At 41.5% G+C, this 16,721-nt stretch overlaps 1 protein-coding gene across 1 annotated transcript in view; it reads right to left on the bottom strand.

Moving 5' to 3' along the window:
• GLIS1 (GLIS family zinc finger 1) overlaps positions 1-13,134 on the bottom strand; it is a 231,663-nt gene extending 218,529 nt beyond the window's left edge. The window contains exon 1 of the mRNA XM_056844412.1: positions 12,763-13,134. Within this exon, the coding sequence (XP_056700390.1) occupies positions 12,763-13,096 (334 nt within the window). The 5' untranslated portion in view covers positions 13,097-13,134. The remainder of the gene's footprint in view (positions 1-12,762) is intronic.
• Positions 13,135-16,721: the final 3,587 nt, after the last annotated feature.

Genomic DNA, 16,721 nt, shown 5'->3' with positions numbered 1-16,721 from the left:
CTGGAATCCAACAGTATTCATGAGCCTCTGTGGGCAGACCGTTTTCACCAGGCTTCCTTTCATGTGGGGTGGCGGAGTCACATTCACCTTCGTTTTAAGTAGCCAGCGTGGTGTAGTGGTTTAGTGGTGGTTTGGAGTGGTGGACTCTAATCTGGAGAACCGGGTTTGATTCCCTACTCCTCCACATGAGCAGCGGATGCTAATCTGGTGAACCGGGTTGGTTTCCCCACTCCTACACATGAAGCCAGATGGGTGACCTTGGGCTAGTCACAGCTCTCTTAGAGCTCTCTCGGCCCCACCTACCTCACAGGGTGTCTGTTGTGGGGAGGGGAAGGAAGGTGATTGCAAGACAGTTTGCTTCTTCCTTAAGTGGTAAGAGAAAGTCGGCATATAAAAACTTTCTTTCTTCCTTTCTTCCTTTCCTTCCTTCCTTGTAGTTAGGCTATGGTTCAGGATGAATCTCTAGCCCTGAAAACAAACCTTCCCTCAAAGGCTTGCTGCAAAAGATTAAGTCCATGGTGTGACCTCTTTCATGTGTTGGGCCAGTCACAATGTGGGAGAGACCCAAGGCAGTCAAAGACGCTATAAGAACTCACAGGTTCTACAGAGCACAACTAATGAAGAGATCCCAGAACAGAACTGGTCCACCCTTGATATGGGTTTATCTCCAGCCCAAATTAAGCCATTTAAAGTCAGCACAAAAAAGGGCAGGCAATGGATTCATTTCTATAATAAATGATTTCTAGACAGAATTTATGTTTTTATAACCAGGCATTTTCCCTCTATAAACAGTCAATGGTGTAAACTTTCTAATCAAGGCTGCCTCTATTTCTATTAATCTGCCCTTTAAAATACACTCTTTTATCAGGTTTTAATGTCCAGTGCCATTTAATCAGAAACACATGCCTCATAAATATAATCTGTCATGTTCCATTAGTTTCATGCAGAAAAAGTACAAGTCAATAAACAAAGATTGTGCCATAAATCTGCCTTGAACACATTATAGCGCAAATAAGAAAATAAAAACATGTGTGTCCTTTGACCTGAAGCATCTTTTAAAAATGGGAACACTGAGTATTGTTTTATACCTTCAGAACTGTTTTAAATGTTCACGATTAATTGCATACCTAAGCAATTTCGATTTACATAATGTTGATATGTAGATGGTGATTAAACCAGAGCCATGCCTCTAAGGCACCTGTTAAATCACATCATGGCTTCTGGGGTTGATACTGATAGCAGGAACTGCACAATGGAAGCCCGTTTCCTCCACCAGGCAACTGTGCTATAAAATCCATTCATAACTAAGAGAGCCCGTTATGTATAGCAATTAAGAGGGAAGGGGAGGAGGGAAGTTAACCATATTGGCTTGAAAACTGGATGGAACTTTTGCAGCTGTAAATACTTAAAAGGGTCCCAACGTTGTACAAGACAGAAGCAAAGTGCCTTGGAAATCTGGCACTATCTTATGGAACAGGTCCTGTGCCACCGTCATATAGACATAACCATGGTTAAGAAATTAGGTATGCTTCTTGGGGACACAAGCTCCGCCATGGTCCCCCTCCTTGGCCTTGAATGCTCGTCCTTCCCATTCTTGATTAAATTCTCTCTCCCTTCCCTTTTTAGTACTAACCGGAGTTAACGTTGTATCTGCAACAAGCTGAATACTAATCATAGTTAGCTTTAAACCAGAGTGGTTTGAAACTCTGGCATACAGCTAATGGTGATTAGTGCTCAGCTCAGAGCAACTACAATACTAACTATTGTTAGCAGTGAAAGGGCGAGGAAGATGAGAAGAAGAGCAAAGGAGAGAGAAGTTAACGGTCCTGAGGGGTTCTGACTGTGACTGACTAGAAAATTTTGCATCTGGGGCAAGTTGCAGACACCATGCTTCACCATAGTTCATTTTCCTTAATAGTGGTTAGATCTAAATACTTACCTAATTCACTGGAGTTTTTTTCTTTTTCACTAGGATAACTCCACCCCCCAGCAAACAAGAGTGCGTGTGTGTTAAGTGCCATCAAGTAGCTTCCAACTCATGGCAACCCTATGAATCAATGTCCTCCAAAACGTCCTATCCTTAACAGCCTTGCTCAGATCTTGCAAATTGAGAGCTGTGGCCTCCTTTATAGATTCATTCCATCTCTTGTTCCTCTTTTCCTGCAGCCTTCAACTTTTCCTAGCATGATTGTCTGTGCCAGTGACTCGTCTTCTCATAATCTGACCAAAGTACGATAGCCTCGGTTTAGTCATTTCATCTTCTAGGATCAGTTCAGGCTTGATTTGATCCTTAACCCACTGATTTGTTTTTTTGGTAGTCCACGGTATCCGTAACACTCTCCTCCAACACCAAACAAGAGTAGCAACAACTTCTTTTTTGAGCCCAACCAACATCCCCCCATGCCATACAACAGCTGGGTTCAGTTCAGTGCTGCCCAGCACCAAGGCAGCAACCTCCTCAGAGGTGGCCAATATATGTAAGTTAAGGCCCTTGAAAAGCCATAAAGAAGCCATGAAGGGCAAAGTCTTCTTATCCAGCAGATCAGTTTTCATAGTTTTGCTCCCACATACAGTATGACTCCCAAGAACACACAAGATTTAGATTGGGGGAGTAACAAGGGAACGAGAGCCCATCTGCCTGTTTCATCCCTCAGTTTTATTCCACATACTTGGGTAGTCATATATGCTTGTATATTGTGTCAGTACTACTTCAAACATGCTCTGACCCTAGTACTACCTTTTTCTACCTTGGAGAAGTCCTGAATCTGCCAAGACATCACAAGTTCTTTTCTCTTTCCATCCCATACAGCTGTTTTTCCCCCTTATAAGTAAACCCTATTGAAATGTCTTTCCACATACTTTTAGTGCACTGATTGCACTTCCATTTTTTCAGGAGCAACCCTAAGCAAGGCTATTAAAAAAGAAGTTCATTATTCAGCGGGGCTTGCGCCAAGGAAAGCATCCTCAGGATCACAATCATCTGTCTAACACTGCACTCCTAAACAGAGTTACACCCTTCTAAACCCACCAACTTCGACCTTGTTTAGGATTGTTCTGTGAAGTGGTACTCTTTTTATGTTCTGGAAACAAGAAAGCCCACAATCTATTTTGTGAAGTACCATACATACATACATATTTATTTAATGAATATTACATATATGCCAAGGAAGAACATTTATATGGAGACAAAGATGTAAAATCAACCTCAAAAAGAAGAGCATCATATTCAAGAGAGAGAGAAGTTCAGGAGAAACTTAGCAGGATTTTTGGAATGTCTTAAAAATGTGTGACTAACCCAGCTTCTAAAGAGGTTATTTATGAGTTAGCTTTTTGGTCTCCCCACAAAAAGAAAACAGAAGAGTAAATTGCAGGCTGCAATGTTTGCAGCATACTAAAAAAGTTATTGCAGCAATCACTGAGCTATCAAGAATGTGATGGGAACATCTCTGCCATCTCAACTTTGAAACAAAGAAGGAAACAAAGAAGGATGGGAGAGAAGGTCATCAGCCTTATAATCATTTTGCAGCTAATACAAGATTTAATTGGTCCCAGTCCATTTCTGGGTAGACAGCAAACCTGTCTCCCGTGCAACCCTGGAGTGCAATATGATCTAGGTCAGTTGTTCCCAAAGTGGGAGTTAACACCGCCTAGGAGATGGTGAGATTACCCAGGGGGTGCTTAGAGGCAAGGGGGCAGCAGGGGGGTACTGGAGGTGGGTCCCCTCAACCGGTTTTTCACTTACTAGTGATCAAGTTATGGACCATGCTGGCAAATGGCACTCCAAGTTTCTACCTCTGCATAGTGCTGAAATCTGGTGGAAACTATTGGAATTTTTTCGTAAATACTCTACCAGAGCTCAATCTAGTCAGACCAGTATACCACATTTTAAGAAACTGTAGTCACCATGTGTGTTTTTGCCTCTGCCATTTTCCAAGTTTTTGATGTTGTTTTGAATTTTACTGTTATTATCTTCTTTAGCGGGTCTTGCAAACTGCTATTCTAAATTATGCTTTTTATAGGATAGGGAAGAAGGCACTGGGATGAGTTTATTGAGCCAAGGGGGTGGTGGCCCCAAAAAGGTTTGGGAACCACTGATCTAGGTCTATAGAAAGCCTAGCAAAGCACATGAAACAGCTCAGAAAAAGGATAAAAGAATTCAACTGGGATGGCATGGATGTGTATATGGGTCAACCACCAGCAAATTCATAGAGTTGGTTTATGCAGACCACACTATCAAACAGGAGCAGCTCCATCACTGTAGTACCCAGGGGCATTTATAATGCAGTGTTGCATCACTGTGGCATAAGCTTCCCTAGTGTGGTCATGTTAAGTTCTTTTAGATATTTACTGCAGGGGAGGGAAGCCTCACCAGAGAGATGCTGATTTTGATAGAATCCTCACAGTGGGTTTAACAAGGAACACAACTCTTGCAGACATCATGATTCTTGTCTATGCAATCAGAGGATGAAACAGCCAGGGTGGACAGCCAGCATAATGCTGTGTCAGAAAAACATGGCACCTTTCTAACTCTTCACTCTCTCTAGGGTCCAAATCTCGAGAGCCAGAGAAGGAGCCGGAAATCGTCCATCCATTGACATGACCCAGTGTACTCCAATATTCCCTTCATTAATTGAGATCATATTAAGGCAGGGGAGCATCACAGTGATTCCATCCCTAAGGGTTTTTTAAAAAAACAATTCTTATGCTATGGCAGGATTTAATGGAATACTTGTGGTCTGCAACAGTTTTGCTAGAAGCACTGTCTCAAGAATAGCATGAAGAGCCTCAAGGAACTAACTAAAGACAAAGCTAAACATGAAGAGACCAATAACGTCAACAGTACAGTCCACCATGTTGTCTCACTTACGTTAATGGTGAAGTCTCTTTTCATGTCCACAGGAGGAAGGGGGGGCTTATTTTTTGCTTCTGTTCTCTAACAGTGGTGGAAGATTCACAAAGCCCACAGAAATTAATTCTCCTCCCCTTTGAAAACAACAATAAGAGCTCCCTTTGATTTAAATGGAAGCAGTCGCAGCAACACTGAGCACTTGTGCTAATTCCACTATATGCAGTTCCTCTTTGGAGAACACTGTGTAGATTATAAAGAAGAAAGCGACGGATGGATTTCCCAAACCGCAAATGCATCTGCCTAGCACACACTAGAGAAGGGGGAGCGGAGGGAAGTGAGGTAAAAGAGTGGTTTATTTTAACACTGGCAAATGAGCCTGCAGCCCTATCCTAACCCTACTGCAGTACCATTCGTGGACTGAGTACATGTGGGGGGAAGGGTACTCATGAATTCAGGACAATTCCAGGGAAGAGCAAACTGTATTGGGGCTCACCTCAATGCACAAATTAGATTAAATTAAACCCAGCTGCTCTTGCAAATAGGAGGGCAGAAGAGACCAAAACCCAAAAAGAGATCTCAAACGTATGCAAACTTTATGCCTATTCTCATGAAGATAATTTTAAAGGCACAGATTTCTAGGCACAAGAATAAGGTGGAGTTGATTTTTGGTTTGATTTTTAATGCTTATGAAAAGGAATCAATCACTCTACTCTGTGGCCTTTACTCTGGATAGCTCTGAAGTGTGCCACTCATCCCTCCCACCAAATATCCCATTTCATAAACCTGCTCCTAGATATTTGAAGCAACACATCATTAAACGCTTAGCTTTAGGCATCCAGCATTCCAAAGAATTACTGTGTAAACGTTTTATAAAGAAACCTGGACCATGTTAAGCATGAACTACTTAAGAGCACATCCATCTCGAGAACGGTGCCATTTTTATTTGGCAGCAACATCACAGTTAATCACTACCAAGAAAAAATATGTTTGCAACAAAAGCAATACATTTATTGGCATCGTTCACTTACAGAGACTAAAGGCAACATCAGCTTTGACAGAGAATACTAGTAAATTTAATTTCTACGATATGCTTTAAATTGTATTTTTTTTCACCCAGGGGTTGGTGGCTTTAGTTTTTAAGCTGCTTTGCTACCGCAAATCATAGAACAGCGGTGAATCACCAGCTCACATTGGCAATGAAGTTTAGACCTTACAGTATTTGCCGGGAAGTTCCTTGGCTTTATATGTCTATAGCATGTAGCCTTGCTCTCATATATACACTCACTTGTAAAAATTACTTGATTACAGACAGAATGATTATTATTTTATGAAAAGCTGGGCAGTGATTTACACATTGGATACTCTCTGCCTTAGCCAATGTGTCTAACTTCTTCAGACCTGGAAGGCAGGCAAAAATACATCATCTACTATTATACATATTTCTATTAAGTATTAAAATACCAGGTCCCAAGAGTCACATTTCATACAGCTCAGTAACGTTCCAGAATAAACTAAATCTTCATACCCTTAAGAGCTTAAAATAACAGCAATTGAAATATGCATTAAAAAGTTAGTTTTACGGTATTTGCTGATGTCTTCTTAGGACCATTTTTCCTCTTGGCAAAGCATGCAAATGCGCACAAAAACAAAATTATTTTTCTTCCTTTAGACCAAGAGTCTTGGTCTGTTATCTGCAAATCCTTCAAGATCAAGAAACTCCTTTGAATGCAAAAAGAAGAAGTTAAAAAAAGTTTGTCTGATCTTAGAAACAAATGTATAAATCTGATTTATACCACTGCTGTGCTTTTTATTAGGAAATCACATAAAACCATCAAAGAACCATTCAAGCATAGCAATACAAAAGGACAATCAACAACATCAGACTTCACAATATTTATGTTAATGTACTGATTGGCCAGATAGAGCGTGGCTCATTACCTTGCAATGGTTTGAATAAATCCTTGCAATTCATAAATGCACAAAACCACAAGAAAATTGAAACAGCATAACTGGATCTGTTTCTTACAGCAGCATTTTTCCCAGTAATCGTCAGTGATGAATAATCATTTAATAAACACAAATTAAACCACAAAAAAGGGTGAGAAATCCCTTTTCCCGATTACCAGAGAAGCATGAGTTGTAAAACAGAAAGCATTCACACACTAGACGCCTTAAGAGTGAAGACAGAAGGAAGAAAACTTGGCGGCTGGTCTTCAAAAGATACTTAAATCCTAAAAGGTGGAATTGGAATTGAATTTTAATTAAGCAATCTTTGCCTTTTCATATGCCACATTTGAAAAGACAAAACCGCTATTGTGTTTTCTTTACACTTCACCAAGCATTTGCAGATGTTTACAATCAATCAGCTTTGAACAAATATTTTAAAAACAATTAGTTGCATACAATTAATATGCCTCTCCTTCGATATCATACCTAGGTTGCAGGAAGACGGTATTCCTTGAGAAATGTATGACATTTCATACCCAAAACAACACAATACTTCCCTGCACACAGGTAATCCATTGGTGATGTGTGACTGTCACATAGAATATGGTTGCATGATTATTTGATATAATCTGTGAAATCTGTTGTGTCTAGCACCGCAGTTTGGTCTGTTCCCCAGTGCCAAGTCAAGTTGTGAATGTTTCTGTACTTTTTTTTAACAGATCTGGTTGCCTTTGTGGTTTATCACACACCTCCATCCCTTTTTAAAAGATTTCCAAGCCTAGCAAAATCCTCCTTGCCTCTGCACCAGTATTTTGTGATCTTTTCACATTTAAAAAAAAATATTTTGAAATTCTCTCCGTCCTATGATAAAGCACACATCCTCCATGTTTCTGAAGGGGGGAAGGTAAAGCAGGGCAGCCATTCCGGCATCGGCTCCCCCATTCCCCACTCATAAATATCACTCAATCTTGGGATTACTAATGCTATTTTGGCCCTTGGTGGGGAGGGGGTGAAGTATGAACATCTTTTGACCATGAAGGAATATTACTGGCTGATTCTGTTCACAATGTGCTCTGCCTTTTTTGGACAGCTATGTCACAATTAGGGGTGAGCTATTTTCATCAGCCTTCCACCAGTGTCAAAATGGACATGAAATTATTTCTTGTTCGATTCAGATGAGCATTTTCCTTCAATAGATAAACCCAAATATTCCAAAAACAATTTGTGTTTCATATTCAAGGCTTAAGTGCTTCTGAAAACAACCTTTCTGAAAAATCAGAAGTAAAATTTATTTGCCATGCATTATTTTGCTGCTGTTATTTCAGGAAAAAAACTCCTTTTCTAGGCCAGGTATAATTACATTATTTATATGAAGGCCACCCCTTAATGTTAGCTATATACTGATTATATTGTTAGTTATATACTGATTATAATGTTAGTTATAAACTGATTGTCAATTTATGATGGAACACGATTTTTCCTTTAAAACACATCTGGCAATGTGGTTAATATGCCAATAAAGGTTCATGTATGTGTGATTAAGGCCACCCGGTGCTTTTTGCACAGAGTGAGGACAGCTGTTTCACTCGCTGTCACCCCTCTGACGACTTCAGGTCTTTGTGTTGATTATGAATGCCAGTTCCAACCATCAGAGGTCGCCTTGCTCTCCCCCTAAGTTTCCCCGTGTTTTGCCTGCGTTTTCAGTCACCTGTTTTATCTTGAATTTGAAAACGCGGGAAACGTAGGGGGAGAGCGAGGCGACCTCTGACAGTCAGAAACGGCATGCATAATAAACACAAAGACCCAAAGTCGTCGGAGGGGTGACGGCGAGTGAAACAGCCATGCATAAAAGACCAATGTTTTGTTTAACAGAAGTTACCTACACTGAGCAACCTAAATGTTGGAGACAACTATAAATATATTTACTTAAAACAGGCACAATACTATCACGAAACTTTTAATGAGGGTTCCTAGTTAACCAGCCTCCAGTTATAATGCAAGTAATTTTTGGCACAGAAACTCACACTTTACTATTTTAGCTAATTTGAAAGAAGAAGTAGTTTTATATTAAGATACACAAGAAATGTTCTCCCCTCCTTAGGGTTGCCAGCTCCAGGTTGGGAATTTCCTGGAGATTTGGTGGTGGAGCCTGGGGAGAACAGGGTATAACACCATAGAGTCCACCTTCCAAAGCAGCCATTTTCTCCAGGGACACTGATCTCTGAAGCCTGGAGATCAGCTGTAAAGCCTACCATTTTCAAGGAGAAAAGCTTTACCATGGCTTATATATTAACTTTGCATGGGCAGCAATTTTTTTATATCCATCTGTCTATACATATGCTGTGATAAAGAAGTTATAGAAGCTCAAACAGCATCAGCCCACTTCACACAAAGCATTCTTCTTACAAATGCATCTCTAGGGATACTTGGGAGAATCACATACTGATCAAAACTGACTTTGTGAACCAGCCCTTACACCCCAAGCTAGGAAAAAATGTCCACTTCACTAATAATATCACATTTCTGAGGTTCAAATGTACAGTACAGCTATGTGAATGGCTGGAGAAATCTGTACAGCTCAGATCATGTGAAATTCAGATAAACAGAAATACTATAATAATAATGACCTGGGGCTGCATAACAACAATAATAAGTTCTTCTGTTGTTCAGTGGGAAAAAACAATCACAAGATATATTTTGACAGAAAGCTCCCTTACATGGTATGGCCCTCAAAACTAGAGTTGTTTCTTCTATTTAATGAGGCAGTGACACACACAAAAACTGTTACAGCCAAATTTTATTAGACATTTTACATTTAACTAAAAAGTGAACTGGGTTGTTTTTAAAGTCTCACACCACCTCTTCCTACCCTTTCCAAGTACATTTCAAGCAAGAGAAGGAGGACTTCTATTCGGACACAGGTGTAATGAGTTGTTATAAACACAACTAGCAAAGCACAATAGAGGATCTTTTGGAATATGCAGTAATGGCTAAAATGACTGATGAATTAAATCTTAAATCCTGCGAACCTACTGAGCAATTTCAGGAAAAGTGGGCATCTTTTTATACATATATGAAATGCAATTAATATAATTAATCTATGTTAAAATATTATAATACTTTGTCGAATACTTTTTACCTTTAATAACTGTCTAATAAGAATAAGAACTTAGAAAATACAAGAGATATTATGAAGCAATAACTTTAAACCAATGTTACTTTGTAACTTTACTGTATTCAGAAATCATTATATAATACTGTAATGTTTTTACAATGTTAACAGCTATCCCCTTCCTTTTTTCCTTTCCTGTACCCCTTAAAGATATAAAGAAAAGAAAAAAAAATAGAGGATCAGGCTGACTATTGCAGCTTATAACCCTTCCTGGAGAATCTAAAAAACAAGGCTGCCTTATAAACTGGCCATCAACTACTTGAGTACCTTGTAAGCCCAGAGCCTGATTTTCCATAACAAAGATCATTGCATCTTTCGAGGAAACGTAGAAGACCTGTTCTGAAAGAACTGTGCTTCTATTATTGATGTGTAGCTTCAAAATTAAGGACATCCCCCCGTATAAGGCTGCAACTCCCAAACCTTGCCCAAATCTGTTTTCTCCAGGATACAAACCATCCCTTCTACTAAACAGAGACTTTTTCTCCTAATTTTCCAGGATGATCTTATCCACAGTAATCATTTTCTTGCAAGCCATTACCACAAATTTAATTGCCTAAAGAACTCACTAATCACTTGGATTACATGGCATAGGGCTGGTGTAGCACAGCTGTGAAGAGCGAGCTGTGGAAGTCGTGGTTTGAACCCCGGATCCAAATCTTAGCCATGAATTTACTAGTTGACTTAGGCAAGCCACTATTAGTCTTCACATCTGCAATACAGGAACATTTAACCTTACAGCCTATCATACAGAGCCAGTGTATTTAAGTAATTATGTAAATCACATTGAAGACACCCATGTTCAAAGCCTGTGCACCAGATATTCACTCTCTTAAACAGCAATTTAGACCCTGTTATCAGTATCCAGGCATAACCAAGAGAAAAAATTACTTTTCTACAACTGGGAAAGCTGAGAAGTTATCAAAAAGTTAAGAACAAAAATCACAGATCAGGGACTCTATCCATGGATCAACTTTTAAGAAAGTAAGGTTGTATCAGGATAAAAGGTTTTGTCTCAAGCAGACACCTTATACTTTTAGGACAATCCAGCTGCATCTTTAGATGAACTTTTAAAAAAATTACAGAGCACAGGAGCTTTTGTAGACTATTGCCTACTTCATCAGATGCTAGCTGCAAGACAGTGGAATCAGCTGTTGGGATGTCTATGTAAAAAGGAAGATGCACTGGGATGGACTACGCATAGGGAAGTCTCATGGTTTGAGAAGAAACTGTAAAACTCATGTAGGCCTTGACTGACGCAGTCATATTTCTGACTGAATTTCTGTCCCGTCGCCTTGTAAATAAAAAAATAGGCTAAAACCATACAACTGGATTTGCTCATTATTTTCTATTGAAGACTAATGCTGCTGTCACACTAGAATAATAATTAGATACCCTTATGAAGACTGTAGATATCACCACCTCCGTTTACATATTATTGCATGACATCAAGAACATTCCAGCCATTTCTTGGGAGTCAGATACTCCGCACAGAACTGCTCATTTGTGAGATTCTGTGTGGTCCAGCAAATGCATGCGAGACCTCTTGGCTACATCTATTTTAACTTTTAGAAAGCTAGGGCCTTTTTAATACAACAAGTATTTGATGATTGAGAGAGGTAGAGGCTGGGTGTTTTGTGAATTTATTGGTTTACAGTGCAGTCCTAATTAGATTTACACCCTTCTTAACCCAATTCTAAGTCAAAGGGTTTAGACGGGTGCAGCTCTGCTTAGGATTGCACTGTTAATGTATTGGCTACCTTCAAAGTTCTTTGAGCTGAGAAGTGGGTTAAATGAAGTTAATAATGAAAGTATCAAAGTACAACAGCCCTCATGAGAGTTTCTGTACTTTCTGCTCAGAACAAAACTGAAAACTGCTGCGTTTTGCTACAATTGCCACCACTTCCAGGGGAACTGTAAGGTGCCCGTTGGTCCTGGGGCTTCCCTCCAGCATACTGTATCCATAGGATGTTATCATAATTCTCCTCATTCTCACCCTACAGATTAACTGGCAGTAAATGCAGACTGTTCTGTTTCACCCTTTGACTTTCTGGGATCATATGCACAGGACTGGCATGCCAGAACACACACAGATACATATAACCCCTTGAAAAGCCCCTCATATATACATGATATCACTCCTTCTCCTGAAGATCTTGGTTTCATGCCCCATTTTTATGAGGTAAGTCCCAATCAGTCTGGCTTTCAAATTCGGGGAATGGAAATACGGTCAACTTTAGAGATGCAAGCAGATTTTCAGTGCTTTGCAGTAAAGAGTCGCCTAAAAGTATTAAAGCTGAAAGACGGCGTTTTGAAACAGCAACTTTAAAATCCAGATAGGAAAAAGCATCTATAATATGAACTGTAAAACCTATGTAAAATATATTATGTTGCATACAAAGCTTAAAAGCGTACCAAAAATTCTACAGAATAAGATGGTAGCAGTTCCTTTTACTCTCTGAATAAATGGAGAAAAAAGCTGTGACAGAAGTAACACAGAGAAACTTATAAATGTGGAACAAAGGAGGGGGGGAAATTAGACTGCGGTTCTCCTCCCTGACACAGTGTGCCTTGATAATGCTATCACTGTCAAAGTTGGTCTTGCCGTTTCTTAGGGCTACTGATGACTAACTAGTCCATTTACAAGGCAAGTCTGGTTTAAATTATTTTGTACCGGGAAGGTGAAGAAAAGTTGTCAAGCTAAAAAATAAATGAAGACAAATAGCATCTTGAGAAAGAAGAAGGGAAAAGGATACCTCAGATAAATATTTGGCAGTTCACACATCTGATTACTCACCCTTCTGCTGGAAATATTCTCGGCCGCTTTTAGGGCACCGTGTCTCCTGAGTCCTCTGGAGAAGAGGCAGTCTGTCAAATATGCTGGGTCTTTTGGGAAGGAGATCTAGCAGAGGCATCGGCAGCTCAGGTGGGCTGTGCTGCGCGTCAACATGGTCGCTGCCATTGCTGACAGTTATTTTAAAGGACATCTGGGAATTCACAAATGCTCGGCCACTGTTAGAACAAGTCACCGGAGGCAGCTCCTTCATAGGCAAGACTTGGCACTTGTCGAGGACTTCAAAGAACGCTGCACCGCTGCTGGACTTGGAATAATCTGCCACTTCATAGTGCATATTGGTGTCCCTCTACAGGAGGGGTCTTGGACCAAGTCTCCTACATGAACTGGCGCAAGAAATGCTGAACTGGAGAAAGATGAAACCTGTCGGCAGATTAAAGAATCTTAGTGTCTGAGAGTTGCAAAAAGCCACTAGCCAGTGGCTTATAGCAAGCGTCAGCTGATTTTATGTGAAAAGGCAGGGAAGATGAGAACAAGCTGTTTTGTTTTCGTAGTTAGACTATCAGAATTCAACAAATGACTAACATATGTGGACAGCCAGGCAAGCAAGGCTTTTTCTGGGGCAGCAGCTTCTATGGGCTCGCGGCATGAGTCTTGTGACAGCAAACCCGAGTCCTGCAGAACCTTCCGCTGACTGTGGCACAAGGTTTCCATGGAACAGAGTCCATGCCCATATCCGTAAGGCTGACTTAACCTGCTCATTAACTAGTTCATAAAGAAATAATGATATCTGGAGAATCTGTGTTTTTGTGTTTTGAGAATATTCATTTAAGATATCTTTAACATTTCAATATAATTTTGTCATCTGTTTCAATGCACAGGACAAATCAAGAGATGTTACTACATGAGACAATTTGGAATCCAAATCTTTTGCCTCTAAAGGGGGGAAAATAAATGAATCCAAATCAAATGTGCAAGTATGTGATTGTTTTTAAGCAACGTGCCCTTTCTAAAGAGGCACCATTTCGACTGGACAGTTCCAAAACCGAACTAATGTTTTCAGACTGGATAGAGTACAGCTATTAAACATTTACAGCAACAGAAAGAGCCGTTTCAAATCCTCTGAGCGCTTCCTGACATTAGTCTGACACGACACCCCAACACACATTCCAGAAGCACCCCCAAAAAACTCCTTTTCCCACACTACATTTATGGACCCAAAGAGATCAGTAACAAAAGGTCTAGGCTACGTGTTGCCTTGCGCAAACATTACAACCATCGTCCAAGAAACGATTGTCCAATAAACTGTAAATCAGATGCATTTTTATAGGAAGCAGTAAATACCAGGGTAAAGGGGCTGGCAAGAATCTTGCAACATGCATCTTTGCAGCTGAAAGCTTGGATGGAGTGTGTGTGTATGTGTGTGTTGGGGGGGGGGTAACTGGATCAATATGAGCTTCCTTTAAGCCGCATCGTTGGTTTTGTCTTGGGGGGGTGGGGGGGAGGCCGTACTGTGTTGCTTCTAGCGCGGCTCCTTCCCGCTGAGCCCCGGACAACCACGAGGGTCGGTGTCAACTGCGGACTGCATCCCCCAACGTGGCGATGCAGCGCCCCCCCGACCCGACTCCCGCTCGCCCGCCCGCCCGGCCCCTACTTGCCAGCCCGAGAGGCGATGCTCCGGCGCGCGCCGCCGCCTCCTCCTGCCCGGGCGCTCCGCGCGCTCTCCCTGCCGCCGGGCGTCTGATTGGACGCAGCCCCGGCCGGCCATGGCGCTCCCAGCCCAGCCCCTGAGCCAAGAGGGGCGGGGAGAGGAGCCGCCCGGGGACCACGCCCCTTGCGGGCTCTGCCCGGCCGCCAGAGGGCAGCAGGCCCCAGGCGCGCGCCGGCACGTGGCTGCCCGCTGGGGGGGCGGGGCTCTGCCACAAGCGCTCGCCTTGACGTGCGCCTGCGCACGGTTGCCCCTTTGTAGGGTGGCCAGCTTGCAGGTGGTGGAAAAAATAGTATTCAGCTAGCACTAATTATGCAAAAAGTGCGATGTTGTTGGCTTCCTGTCTTGAAAACCCCCAGACTAACAAAGACTACAGTCCACAATAGCCGTGCAGATTAGCTTTGGATTTCACACATTAACAGATCAGGATACAATGGTTCCACATTAACATACCACACCCTCATTAGCACATTATCTGGATACTTACAGGACAATGGTTAGCACATTACCTTTGATACTTTTTGCAGGACAATGATTCAGCTCAAACTCAACCCCTTCTGACTATATATTACTCTTCCTACACACTTGACACTGAGAGACACTGTCCTTCAGTGTGACTCCTCTGAAGATGCCTGCCACAGCTGCTGGCGAAACGTCAGGAAAGAAAATACCAAGACCACGGTCACACAGCCCGGATAACCTACGAGAACCAATGCGATGTTGTTATTTACAAGTGCAAGAAGCCAACAATAATAGAGACACATGCAACAAAATGTATACAGAGATACAATGTAGCTAAAAAGCTACCAATACAGACGGTCAGTTTCAACCTGGAAAGTCCTTTAAAGGTAAGTACAATGACTTTTTTTATTTCTTTCTTCCAGAAAGAAATTAAAAAAGTCATTGTACTTCTCTATTATTATCTCCACTATTGTTGGCTTCTTGCACTTGTAAATAACATCGCACTTTTGCATAATTAGTGTGAGCTGAATACTATTTTTTCACTTAGCTAGTCTACTTAGTATTTGGTGCTTATTTTTGCTAAACAGCTTCCAGGTGGTGGCTGGAGATCTCCTGCTATTACAACTGATCTCCAGCCGATAGGGATCAGTTCGCCTGGACAAAAAGGCCACTTTTGGACATTGGGTTCTATGGCATTGAAGTCCCTCCCGTCCCCATACTCCGCCCTCCTCAGGCTCCGCCCCCAAAAACCTCCCGCCGGTGGCAAAGAGGGACCTGGCAACCCTACCCCTTTGGCCGTATAAACGATGCTTTGCGAAAACGCAGGGATGCGCTGGGTGCTGGTGGCAAGAGCACGTAGGGTTGCCAGCTCTGGGTTGGGAAATACCTGGAGATCTTGGGGGTGGACCCTGAGGAGGGCGGGGTTTGGAGAGAGGTGGGACTTCAATGCCATAGAGACCAGTTGCCAAAGCGGCCATTTTCTCCAGGGGGCTTCCCAGAGGCACCTGACCTCCCATATATCCTCCGATATTACAAACACAGCCAATAGTCCAGGTATCCGAAGGTGGGCAACGCCAACTTGAAAGTTTGCATGTTTTCTGCTGACAGATTATACATCTAGAGACCACTTGGTGGATGCTTATATATGTATATATATAGCTACTTTATCTGGGAATTTGTTGACCACATAAATCTTCTGGAAGCTAAATAACATAATATGATATAGTAGGAATCTAAGAGGTTGCTCCCAGTTTAAGAGCAGGATTGTCAGGGCAAATAGTCCATTTAGCCTGTATCCAACCACATATTCCAAACAATAGTGCAATTCTAAACTGGTCTACTCAATGGGGCTTACTCACAAGAAGGTGTTCTTAGAGTTGCACTATTAGTATCTCCAGAGGAAGTGGCAATTTATGCAGATTCCCTCTTCTGCTGGAGTCCATTGAGCCACTGAAAGTTTGTTCTTAGGGGTTCAGTGGACTCTCAGGAATATAGGGGCAAAGGGGGGGGATGCAGTAGGAGGGGGAAATCAGTAGAAATCGCCATGCTCTCTTAAGAAAATGTGAGTGCCCTTAAGTCTTTGAAATGTGCAGTGTATGGAGGCTAATATCTCAACAAGTATGTGATCTAGAGAACACTTCTGAAAGTGAATTTAGTCAAAAGGATTACAATTTTGTATGTTGTTGTTTTAATTGTAATCTGCATCGAGCAGGACTGTGAAGAGATAGCACAAAAATATCCTAAATAAATGAAAAATAAATATACCAAGCTTTCTAAAGCCCTCCTCATTTTG

This window comes from Euleptes europaea, chromosome 2 (assembly GCF_029931775.1).
Source record: "Euleptes europaea isolate rEulEur1 chromosome 2, rEulEur1.hap1, whole genome shotgun sequence".
Classification (NCBI taxonomy): domain Eukaryota; kingdom Metazoa; phylum Chordata; class Lepidosauria; order Squamata; family Sphaerodactylidae; genus Euleptes; species Euleptes europaea.
Note: the sequence above shows the minus strand (reverse complement) of the source record. Positions and strands in the feature narration are given on the sequence as shown.